General features: G+C 39.7%; 1 protein-coding gene across 3 annotated transcripts in view; it reads right to left on the bottom strand.

Moving 5' to 3' along the window:
• LOC122669302 (putative transferase At1g60990, chloroplastic) overlaps positions 1 to 11,698 on the bottom strand; it is an 80,592-nt gene extending 68,894 nt beyond the window's left edge. For all 3 annotated transcript variants that reach the window (XM_043866045.1, XM_043866046.1, XM_043866048.1), the window contains exons 1-2: positions 11,447 to 11,698; positions 3,902 to 4,003 (exon numbers count right to left, since the gene is read on the bottom strand). In XM_043866045.1, coding sequence (XP_043721980.1) covers positions 3,902 to 4,003; positions 11,447 to 11,677 — 333 coding nt within the window. In that variant the 5' untranslated portion in view covers positions 11,678 to 11,698. The remainder of the gene's footprint in view (positions 1 to 3,901; positions 4,004 to 11,446) is intronic.
• Between the last annotated feature and the right edge of the window lie 1,491 nt (positions 11,699 to 13,189).

Raw genomic sequence — 13,189 nt, 5'->3', positions numbered from 1 at the left:
TTCTATTTTCCTAGGAGATAATTGTCTTTCTATGTTTTTCCTATTCTAATTAGGAAAGTCTTGTATTCTTCTCTCCTTATAAATTATAAATAAGATCTGGCTGAGTGGAATGGGTATCGGCTGTGAGTTCTCTCAGCAGCCTCCCTTCTCTCCTTCTTCGTCGGTTTTTATCTGGTATTGCAACAGAAACAACCAGTACAAAGAATCTCGACCATTGATTGGACATAAAACTATTCCAAAATTTAATTAATAATAATATTTAAATACATTTGCAAAAAAAAAATTACAAAATTGCCACCGAGCTCGGAATTCCGTCCAATTATTGTTAGTAAATTTTCTCAGGATATTCTCCCAAATTGAAAAGTGGATTTCCTGTTGAGCATCTCCTCCACCCACAAATACACATGATGAATCTGGCCTACCGAAATATAGCCTATGTGGGATTAACTATTGGCACACCAAGACGCACAAAGTATACCCTAAAGCAGTAGGGACCTCTCAGGCATAGGAACAAAAATAACTATCAAAGAGCCTTGTTGCATAAACAACTGACAGTTATCCATACAAGACTCTCACTAAGATCATGTCCAACAAAAATACGCCGCCTATTGGTACTATTGAAATAGGATTGACCTGTAATACAGAACCTATAGGTATAACCTTTCGCTCAATACTAGAATCAACAATTGAAGCATCTGAGGCTGCATCAATCGGGGATACACAACACAATATGAATGCTCACTTCAATATTCTTGAATCACATTCCGAGAAATATACAATGTGACAACCTATCAATAGTATGACCAATATTTTTCCTTCTTGTGGACAATTTAAGGTATAAATTTAGGACAACACATCGCACATAAAATGATAATGTAAATTAATACGCTTAAATAGGGTTTGATGAACGCATATCCAATAGATTTAACAAATTACTAATTAAGGAAGATAACAGAAAACCAAGGTTCTAAATTTCGGTTTTGAGGCCGATTTTGACCCTAGCCGAAACCTGGTCGAAACTATTCGAAACTTGTTGAAACTACCGAAACTGGTCGACAACAGGCTGTTCAAAATTGATAGAAACTTGGTACGAGTCATATCGAGTCAAGGTTTACCCTCGGTTACTCGTGAAACCGAGATATCTCAGTCGACCGGGATTTAGAACCATACATAAAACTAGTATGAAATAAATCAAATACAGATACAAGCAACAACATGTGGGTAGCATCCTAAGGTAAATCCTCGTAAATGTCTTAGGATTCACAAGCATGTGTTAAACTCAACAATGCCAAAGGATGACCTACTTTGTAATAGAGAGAGAGAGAGAGAGAGAGGAGTGAATGCCACACACCTTCTGTTGAGATCTTAAACTTTAATATGGTCAGTATGGAGCTAAGAAACCTGGCTTGGTAGGCCATTTGAGGAATATTAAGGTCATTCAACATAATCATAATGGGATGGAATGCATCAAATAGACAACAGCTCCTCTCAAGTTCATTAACCCAGCTCGAGTCCTACTATTACATCCTCTTCTATCTCTCCTCCACATTGATGATTTGAGTTGCATTATAAATATTCTGTTGTACACAGTTTATTTATTCCCTTTAATTAAGGTTTTAAGTATCCTTCTGTATCCGTCGATACTAACCGATACTTTTCATATCTTTAAGGTATCAATATGATACCTAAAAAAAAGTTGGTATTAGTATGTGTAAGACATCTCATCCTTTATATATAATCAATTCAATGCACTTGTCCTGTCATACTTTGTTCTCCTTTTTATACATGATATATTTTACATATTACTTATGGGAGCGCGTTCTCCGTCCAAGAGCGTGGCTCCTGCGCCAGCGCGGGGGTCAATGGAAGCGCGTGCAAAAGCATCAACATGGACAGGATTTCCGCCTTTCATGGGGGCGGAGCAGTCATTTCGCCCCCATTTTGTGTCTAGGCGCAAAGGCTACACTCCCCGACATTCTTTTTTTCTCATTACTTACTTATATTGTTTTATGTTTCAAAACTGTATTTTGAATATATCTTAGCATTTCCATATGTTTCTTTGACCATTTCCATAACTATCCAGCGTATCTTGCATCTCTCCGATACGATACATCTCTTAAAATCACCCTTCTGATACGGTACCCGATACTGATACGTTAAACCTTGCTTTTAATTATAAAGCAATTCTCCATTATTTTAATTTGTTATTCACCTGTATTTAGTCCTGTCAACCCAAAAATACATCATAAACAAACAGCATACACCATGGGACTTCATCTATTTTATGCTATCGAATTCATCCATGACCAATACAAAGAGGTATGTGATCAATACTAGCCCTGGTGTAATCCACCAAGACCACCATGATTGAAAACATTTTACACGTATGCACACATTCAAAAATAGTAAGTCCCATTTTATAGCATAAAGGGGTTTTTGGGTCTAAACCTTCCTTTAATTACACACAAATCTACACTTGATTAAATGCTCCAGGTACAAACTAACACCACCTAGCAATTCATTTCATACTTTTCAAGTTCTGTTTGTGCTTATATTCCGTTCCGGATTGCAGCTTTCGCTTTCCCCTACTCTTAACCATTTACAGGTATAAACATATATTTCGTACTTGTATTAACACAAATCAAAATAACAAGAAGAACAGATCTAGCTTTCCAGAATTGCCCATCCTGTAGAGAAGCCAGCAAAAGCTGCACCAGATATGTGCTGCCTTAAGGGTTCTGATCACCTGTGGCCCACACAGGTGGAATCAGAGGATTTTCTCTCATAAAAGATAAATGCAACTAAGAGATGTCAATTTATTTTGACTTCAAAAGCATAGTTCTAAATGTCGCCATCTCGAGAATCTGGAGCTCCTCGAGACGAGATTACATACGAAACTTAAAACCTGCAGTGTTTCGAAAATTTCAGGCAAAATCTCGAAAATCTCGGATATCTCGACCTGCTTGAGAAGAAACTACTCTTGTTTCTTCTCGAACACTATGATGTGGCATTCATATGTCATGCAGACGGAAGACAATGCACATCGGTCCCATCAGACCATGAGTGGATTTGATCCAGCACGTCATAGTTCATATCAATAAACAGCAACAGACTCACAATATTGAATTGTTGGGACATGGAAGACTATGGTGTCTATGACATATGTGTTGTTCACTATACTTGGGTGTCTATTTAATATGCATTGTTCACTGTACTTTGTACTTTTTACTATAAGTCCTTAACTATTTCTTTAATAATTATTCAATATTATGTGTCTTCATCCATTATTGCATAATTTACTTGTTTTATTTGCACATTATGTCTCATAGCACTCAAACAATGTGTATAAGCAAATATAACATAAGGATTCGACGTTTACTGCCAACCAAGGGTGCAAATCCAAAGCACAAAATTTGCTGCTTTTTTTTACCATCTGAAGAATTAAATATGTTTATTAAGCCTAAAACAAGCTTCTCTTAAAGTTTCGGAGTTGCCCACCGAAAGATCAAACCAAAACCCAAAAAAAAAATGCACTGTCTCACCAAGGAGATCTCAAGAATCTCAAACTGGTTGAGACACCTCCTCAAGATGAGTTTTTGAACCTTGTTCAGAAGGTCAACACCAAATGTAATAGAATTCATCCACATCAGTGTTTATGTTTACACTTTCACATGAAGTAAGGTTGGTTTACCAAGTTTCACCTGACTAATTCAGATTGAACTCTAACAAGAGAAGCACATATTTTGTAATAACAACAGCTCTTGTAGATATTCAGAAGCATCACACAGATGTCACTTCAAACTTCAAAGGCCAACCATTTTTTAATACAGCAGATGTACATGGAACAAAATGACAAAACACAATGCTATAACATTTATTTAGGGAAAAAATAGAGATGTACCACAACTCCATCATCAACCGTCCTGAGAGCAATATCATCATTGCCAAATGTTTCAATGGTCCCATCTTCTGAAATATTTGCCCCCAACTCTGCCATCATCTCCTGCAAAGAAACACAAAATTAAGGTCAAATGGGCATAAAAGATCTACAGAGCACATACACACAAGAAAACTAAAAGATCTACAGAGCACATACACACACAAAAGCAAGCAACTAAAGTGTGGATAATCACTTCAAGTGAATATCCAAAGGAAGAACGTCAGAAAGAGCATCTTACTCCTAACAGTGCTATTCTTCTCCACACAGGAAGCTACATGAAGGCATAGTTCAAGATCTCGTTTTTTTTGGAGGTTGAGTCGAGTTGGTATACAAGTTCTCAAATTACATTTTTTGGGTCGAGATCTCGGTTAACTCGAGTCGACCCAGATCTCGACCCATCTACTTCTTTAAAAGTCATCTAACTCGACAAAACTTGATATTTCTCGATCAAGTTCTGTCCAAAAGCTATTTTCTTCCCCATTTGAAGGTTGTGACTCATTTTACCTCTGGATTTCAAGTTGTAACCTGCGGGAGAGTTGATTCAGCTACACATCTTCAAGATTATCTCAAATTTTATATGCTTGTTGTGAAGCACTATATGCAACAGTGCAGCAACACTATGTCATGGGAAGACTATGTGGCACTACTGGAGACTGAATACTTGATTCAAACTCAATTTATGTGATGACAGTTGTAATTTGTAATATTGTTAAACAGTTTGATGTATCACTTTAACATTTCTAATGCTTATTTAAGTTGTTTAGCTATTAATTGAATGTTTTGCTTGCTTTCTATTACTAAATTCTGTGTAGAATACGGTATTTTAATACGTCATCGCCTACCAACTTAAGGTCCGAAGTAAAACTCCCATTTGAACTTTGTTTTTTGCAAAATCTGATAATGTCATTGTGTTTAAAATACACCGAGTTGAGGTTTCAAGTTGGGGAAAAAAAAAATGCACCAACTCGACCGAGATCTCGGTTTTTCCCAGGGTAGAGTTGGGGTCGAGTTCCGAGTTTTAGTATCTTGCATGAAGGACATCACTTGACTTCGACACAAGGAACTTAAGAAGAAATTGAACAACTCAGCCATGGGATCAGGAGGGATGAGATACAGCATCTGCCCTTTAGGGATGTGTAAGTTACAAAGTGTTGAAGTCGTGAGTTATATGGGGCAAATAGGTCTTTGTGTAGTTACTTTATTCCTTTGTTTCTGTCCTTTATATTTCGACTATGTAAGGGCAATTCTGTCCAGTTAAGTTTTATATAAATAAATCATATTAACCTGCGAGAGAACATTAAGTTCTCACGCAGGTCTTCTCTCTTACGGCTTGCTCTCTTTCTCTTCTCTTCTTTCTCCCTCTTCTCTCTTCTCTCCCACCTTCTCTAATCTGGTTCTCTTATTTCTGGTATCGTATCATGGTATCAGAGCCTGAATAATCAGATTGGAGAAACCCCCACGATTCTCTTTTGATTTCCCTTTATCGATTTCTGGTTTGTGGTGTACAGCCACCTATAGCTGTCTCTTCTACGATGTAAGTTCACTCCTTGAAGAATGAATGGAGTGATACATATTGGTACCTACATGATTTGATGATCGATTAGAATCCTCCCTCGATTCTTTTTCTTGAAGGCTGCTGAGATCGAGTACAGGAGAAAACCCTGACAATTATTGTTTTGTTTCTTTCGAAGCTCTTCCTTGATGTCTGGTTGTTCTGGCCTTCTCCTACATGGTATTTAGTGATTCTAGAAATTATCTTACCCTGTTTTGGGGTGATGCTGCTGCTGCTGTGAAGATCCCTTCTTCTTCTCAGAAATTCTGAGATCGATTCTGCCTGGCTGCTTCTATCAGTGTGGGGCTGCTGCTGTCTATTACCTCTGGGTTGCTGGAGATTATTCATCCTTTAATTATCCTCTGCTGCTACTTATTACTGCTGTTCTTGGCTGCCTTCATTGAGTGACATTGGCTGCTGCATATTTACATTATTTCTGCCTCAGTTTTTGACGTATATACACTATGGCTGATTCGAAGACCTCCAACAACAATGTGAATGTTCAGATTACATCCATAAAGTTGAAGGGAGGTTCCAACTACTTATTGTGGGCACAGGCTGTTCGAGTCTACACTATGGCCAAGGACAAGGCTGACTATCTTAGTTCTCCTCCTCCAGCGGCTGACTCTAAGGATTATAGTACTTGGAAAAGGGAGAATGCTATTATTTTGATTTGGTTGTGGAACTCCATGGAGCCAGACATTGCTGCGAATGTTATGTTTCACACCACGGCAAAGGGAGTTTGGGATGATCTCAAGGAGACATACTCTCAAGAGAAGAGTATGACACGTATCTTCGACCTTTATGAGAAGCTATTTCAATTTCAGCAATCGGACAAGTCTCTCCAAGATTGTTACAGTACTTTTAAGGGAATGGTCAAAGAACTAAATATGTTCCAGCCCCTCACCACTGATATTGAGAAGTTGAAGTCTCAAAGAAACAAATTCTTTGTATCTAAATTTTTGGCTGGTTTGAACCCTAGTCTCAAGGCTGTTAAAGGACATATACTTGCTGGGGAATCTGTCCCTACATTGAATGACACTTTTTCTCGATTGCAGCGTATTGCTTCTTCTAGCTCCAAGCCCGACACCAATCCAAAGGAAAATTCTGCTTTCACTACTACTAGAGGCCGCGGTAGAGGCCGTGGCTCAGGGGGAGGACGCGGATTTGGTGGTCGTAATTCTGGCGGACAGCATATTGACAAAGCAGCCCGTTTATGTTCTTATTGTGGGAAGACAAATCATACTGTTGACACTTGCTGGTCCAAGCATGGGAAACCCGAATGGGCTCAAAACTTGGCCAATCATGCAGTCTCTGAAGATGGTTCTGATTTTGCTGCACCTAGCGATTCTAAAGCTGGTTCGACCGTGGGAGATTCTTCTACCAACCTTCGTGATGAGATGCAACAACTCATGCGTCGCATCAAGAGTCTGGAATCATCCACTTCCACTTCTGGGGCCTCCACCATCACTGCTACCCTAGCTCATGCAAGTACTCCTGCCGCTCTCCCTTCTACTACTTCCACACCCTGGATCATTGATTCGGGGGCTTCCGCTCATATGACTGGTAAGTCATCGGTTTTTAGTTCTATCTTTTCTAACTCTCACACACCTCCTGTTATTGTGGCCAATGGTTCCTCCACTCCTCTTACCGGGCATGGTACTGTATCTCTCAATTCGAATATTTCTCTTTCTTCAGTTCTACATGTTCCTCAATTTCCTTTAAGTCTTTTGTCTGTTAGCCAACTTACTAAAAATCTAAACTGTTCGGTAACCTTCTTTCCCTCTTACTGTGTTCAGGATCTTCACAAAGGAAGACGATTGGTGGAGGGTGTGAGAAAGATGGTCTATATTATTTGTATGGAGCTGCCCCGTGCCGCCGGCCGCAGCTACTTACATTGGTGGAGTGTCTCTGTTTCGATGGCATTGTAGGCTAGGACATTTATCTTTATCTAGATTACAGTTGTTTTTCCCAGTTTAAGAGTTTGAATAAATTAGAGTGTGAGGGCTGCGAGTTGGGTAAGCATCATCGTGCTACCTGTCCATCTCGTTCTATGCCCCGTAGTGAATCTTTATTTTCCTTGGTACATTCAGATGTGTGGGGTCCTTGTCGTGCTAGCAATAGACATGGTTTTCGTTATTTTGTCACTTTTGTGGATGATTATTCCCGGACCACTTGGCTGTATCTTTTAAAGGATAGATCAGATTTTTTAAATGTTTTTTAGAATTTTTGCAATGAAATAAAGACTCAATTTAATGTTGTTATTAAAAATTTTCGGCCTAATAATGCTCTAGAGTTTGTTCAAAATGAGATCTCTTCTTACTGTGCTTCTACTGGGATGATTCATCAGACTAGTTGTACCTACACTCCTCAACAAAATGGAGTTGCGGAACGGAAAAATAGGCACTTACTTGAAGTTGCCAGGGCCCTCATGTTGCATATGCAGGTGCCCAAACATTTTTGGTGTGATGCTGTACTTACTTCGTGTTTTTTTATTAATCGCATGCCCTCTTCTGTCCTTGGTGACAAATTCCCTTTCTCTATTTTATTTCCCGGTGTTTCGACTTTTAGCTTGCCTCCTAGAGTTTCTGGGTGTGTTTGCTTTGTTCACAATCTCCATCTTCATGGTGATAAGTTGGACCCTCGGTCCACCAAGTGTATCTTCTTGGGTTATTCTAGGACCCAAAAGGGGTATAGATGCTATGACCCTCTCACTCGCAGACAATTTGTGAGTGCGGCTGTCACCTTCTTTGAGGGTACATCCTATTTTTCCGACAACCCTACTATATCTAGTGATCCATTAGCTGTTCGAGGCTCCTTCTATTCCCGCCATTGTCCCTATGACTCCTCCACTACAGGTGTACCGCAAGCAAGAGGCACTTTGGGCAACTCCATCCGAATCAACCTAGCCCATCCGCACGCTTCCTGCACTGTCTCAACCTCCGGTGGAGATCCTACTCTACCTGTCCCTCCTGTCGCACTGCCGATCCGGATCCCGATGCCTTGCCTATTGCTACTCGGAAAGGTAAACGTTCATGTACTCAAAAGTCTCTCGTTGCCTATCCTATTGAACAATTTGTTTCTTTATCTCATCTTCCTCCTTGTCCCCATGGTCTTGCTACCTCTTTGTCTTCATATACTATTCCCCGCACTCACACTGAGGCTCTTCATAGTCCTGCCTGGAAACAGGCCATGGATGTGGAAATGGATGCTTTACTGACTCGACATACATGGGAGTTGGTGGATTTACCTCCTGGTAAAGACCTAGTTAGGTGTCGTTGGGTGTACACTATTAAGTACCATTCTGATGGGTCTGTTGAGCGGCTTGAAGCCCGCTTGGTGGCTAAAGGGTATACCCAGACTTACGGTGTTGACTACTTTGAGACTTTTTCTCCTGTGGCTAGACTAAATTCTGTTCGCATCATTATCTCTTTGGCTGTGAATTATGCTTGGCCGTTGTATCAGTTAGACATCAAGAATGCTTTTCTTTATGGTGACCTGCTTGAAGAGGTCTATATGGAGCAACCTCTGGGCTATGTTGCTCTGGGGGAGAATAGTGGTCGTGTGTGTAGGCTGTACAAAGTCATTTATGGGCTGAAACAGTCTCCACGTGCATGATTTAAGAAGTTTAGTTCTGTTGTCACACAATTTGGTTTTACTCAATGCTTCTCTAACCATTCTGTGTTTGTTCGCCGCCAAGGAGAGAAATTGGTGGTTCTAGTGGTTTATGTTGATGACATCATTGTGTCAGGAAATGATGAAAATGGGATCCAGGAGGTGAAAAGTTACTTACAGCAGCACTTTCAGACCAAAGATTTGGGCCAGCTTCACTACTTCCTTGGGATTGAGGTTATCCAAAGCAAGAAAGGAATAAGCCTGTCTCAAAGGAAATATGTACTAGATCTGTTGACTGAAACTGGTATGCTTGCTGCAAAACCAGTGGATACTCCTATGGACCCTAATCACAAGCTTGGTTCTGATGATGGTGAGAGTCTTAAAGATATTCATTCCTACAGAAGCTTAATTAGGAAGTTGTTATATTTGACAGTCACTAGGCCAGATATTTCCTATGTTGTTGGGGTTCTCAGTCAGTTCATGCAGTCCCCTTGCAAGTATCATTGGGATGCCGCTATCCGTGTTCTTCGGTATTTGAAGGGAGCCCCTGGGAAAGGACTAATTTATCGTCCAAAATAAACATATGGAGCTGGTTGCTTATTCTGATGCTGATTGGGCAGGTTCTGCTAGTGACCGTCGATCTACTACAGGATATTGCACTTTTGTCGGGGGAAACTTGGTTACGTGGCGGAGCAAGAAACAGACCACGATTGCCAGGTCCAATGCTGAAGCTGAGTATAGAGCCATGGCCCATACCACCGCAGAGCTGATGTGGGTTAGGTCTCTCCTTCTTGAGATGGGTTTTTCTATTCCAACCCCAATGAAGATGTTTTGTGACAACCAAGCGGCCATCAATATTGCTAGTAATCCCGTCTTTCATGAGAGGACTAAGCATATAGAAGTGGATTGTCACTTTGTTCGCAGTGTCGTGTTGAAGAAGCTGGTTGAGACACCTTTTGTCTCCTCGTCTGATCAAGTTGCTGATGTGTTCACAAAGTCTTTATTTGCTCCTACTTTCCAGTCTTGTTGTAACAAGCTGAGCATGGGTGACATATATGTTCCAGCTTGAGGGGGAGTGTTGAAGTCGTGAGTTATATGGGGCAAATAGGTCTTTGTGTAGTTGCTTTATTCCTTTGTTTCTGTCCTTTATATTTCTGTCTTTTATATTTTGACTATGTAAGGGCAATTCTGTCCAGTTAAGTTTTATATAAATAAATCATATTAACCTGCGAGAGAACTTAATGTTCTCTCGCAGGTCTTCTCTCTTACGGCTTGCTCTCTTTCTCTTCTCCTCTTTCTCCCTCTTCTCTCTTCTCTCCTACCTTCTCTAATCTGGTTCTCTTATTTCTGGTATTGTATCACAAAGCTTACTCAAGAAAATTTTTTGCTGAAGGGACACAAGCCTGTGATAGAAGTCATGAATCATGACGGCAAGGAGTTAAATTTCAAATTTCATAACTGATTCCAACCAGGGTTGATATCAAAATATTTCCATGATTTGGTTGAATTTTCAATCTTATCACCAATGTTCCAGTAAGTTCTACAACTTCGGCAGATTCTGATCAAGGGAACAAAAATATGTTGATCTGGTTCATGGTAAAACTGAAAATTTTAAAGTGCTTCAAACTGAAATTTGTCAACATTTAGACCCATCCGTGGAAGGTGGTGCTGGCACCATGCACCAAAATCAAGCAGTTATAATTACCAAGGTTGCTATTCTGCAATGTGTCTGGAAAGGGCAATCCCAACTTGGAACAAATAACATCTATTTTGATTCCTCCAAGTAGAGGATTTCACACAGTGAGCACTAAAATTTAAATTACACAAACCTACAAATTTATTCATAATCAATTATGTTTTAGAAGGGTAAGTATAATTATGTTTCTGCTGACAATATCATAGGATCCTAAGGGGGTTTATCCGTTCTGTGGGATTCAGTTAGTTCCATTCTACACCAAAGCGATCATTACTTTCTCCAATCTCAGAACTCACGAATTTGTAGTTCTATTACCGGGGGTGGTGTTGGGGGAGTGGAAGAGTTCAATCATAAAACTTGATGATTTGAAAGCCCATAAAAATATTGAACTGATAATTAGATCAGAACGTCAAAAACTGAAATTTTAATTCATATTACCCAAGACCATAATTCCAGACAGTTAGAACTAAACACAATGCTAAAATGGTCCAAACCCATCACTCTGTACCGAGAATTTTAAGGGGAAAAAACGTTTAAAGTTCCAATGAGAGACAAAATGCTACAAATGTTCCAAATCTATCACTCTATGCCCAGAATTTTAAAGGAAAAAATGTTCAAAGTTCCAATGAGAGAGAGAGCGTACAAGGAAGTCATTATCGATGGGTGGAGGAGCGAAGTCGAAAGGAGACGCAGCAACAGCTGTAGTAGTTGCAGAGGAGAATATGTTGAGTATGATGGCATTAGAGAAGGATAGTCTCTTTTGGGTCCGAATTGAACCACTCTTTTGAAATTGAGAGAAGAAAAAACTGCGATGCTTATTGTGGAGAGAAAAGGCTGACGAGCAGCAGGAAACTACAGAGCCAACGCAAGGCATTGGGAATCACTGCTACTCTGCTTCTATGCTTAACTCTTTCGTCTCCCTCATTATATTATATCCATTGGCTCTCCCAGTGGGAGTTTGACCGTTCAGCATTTTTTTTTTGGGGAAATTTACGAATACCCCCTGTGGTATGGACTTTTTATCGATGCATCCATCTGTAATTTTGTACGCACTCTTTACTCGTACCTCCCTTAGGTTTCATATTAATTGATAAGTTAGTCCAAACCGTTAGTTGTTCCCGTTAGTCACAAACAGGATGTGTTTTATAGAAACTTTAGGACCAAAATACCATTGATAGGGTATGAGCCAATTTAACGTTGAGCCACAACCCAAAATACTCTAGGCACGAACATATCCGTTGCACCTGCAACTCTTTTTCTCCGGTAACTCTTCTTCACCGCCTCCGACGGTGACTACATCATCCAACTTGCTAACCTAGTTTGTCGCGGGTCGTCACGGTAAGGCTGTGTAGTGGTTTACTACCCTCGATTGCAACTTGGAGCAAGTAAAGTGATTTGATCCCAACCTCAACTCTTCACTCAAAGCCTTGTCTTCCCTATTGGAATAACGGCAAACTACTAGAGGACTTGATACAGTCTGTAAGTGAAAACCCCTAACATATTTTGATGAAAAAATGAAATGTATGATGTGTTTGTTAATTTAGGATTGATCTGAGTTCAGTAAAGTAGGTTTTATGAACTAATTGATCTGATTTTGACTGTGTGTGGTAACTGATTGTGAAATTAAGGTTTTATTTGATTTCTGTAAACAATTTGTGATGAAATGTATGATACGATTTTGCTGTGATTGTTATTAGAAAGTGAAATTACGAATTTTACCTTGATTGGGTTTTGGGTTTATGAAATTGCTGGTAAATTTGACAATGTGCGAGCTAAATCTGTTTGGTCTGATGCGTTGTGTAAGTGCAATAGGTGGAAAATTTCTATGTGTGAGCTAAATGACCTTCCTATTTCTTTTAATGTGTGTTACTTCTTAACATTTGAATAATGTTTACATTAACAGCCCAACAAATCATCAATGGAAAGAAGGAGATGCAGGGTAGTGTACCATTATGTGAACGCTAAATGTAGAAAAATGGTAGATGTGGACAGAAATGGATATCTTGACTTAGTTAGTGACATATATAACTCAGTGTTGAGTTATATACCCAAAGGAAGATCAGTGAGCTTCTGTGTGAAATACATAACCACCTAAGGAGCAAGCAGATATATTTGTGGAGATTGATGGAGATGTACTGAAGATGTTTAACATCTTGAAGGATTTGGATGAGGCACAGCTTTATGTTTACAATGTGCAAGTAAGTGATCCAATGGAATACAATACTATCAATAGACACACAGCCATAGTGATTGGTTGTGATATATCCATTAATAGACCAAGAAGTGAAGAGCCATTAGTTCATCCAGTTGAAGCATGTGTTGGTGAAGAGGAAAGACCTACCACTATTACTAGACCACCAAAAGCAACTGTGAGAAGGGGTGGTGA

This window comes from Telopea speciosissima, chromosome 7, assembly GCF_018873765.1.
Source record: "Telopea speciosissima isolate NSW1024214 ecotype Mountain lineage chromosome 7, Tspe_v1, whole genome shotgun sequence".
NCBI lineage: Eukaryota > Viridiplantae > Streptophyta > Magnoliopsida > Proteales > Proteaceae > Telopea > Telopea speciosissima.
This window is presented reverse-complemented; position numbering and strand designations above follow the sequence as displayed.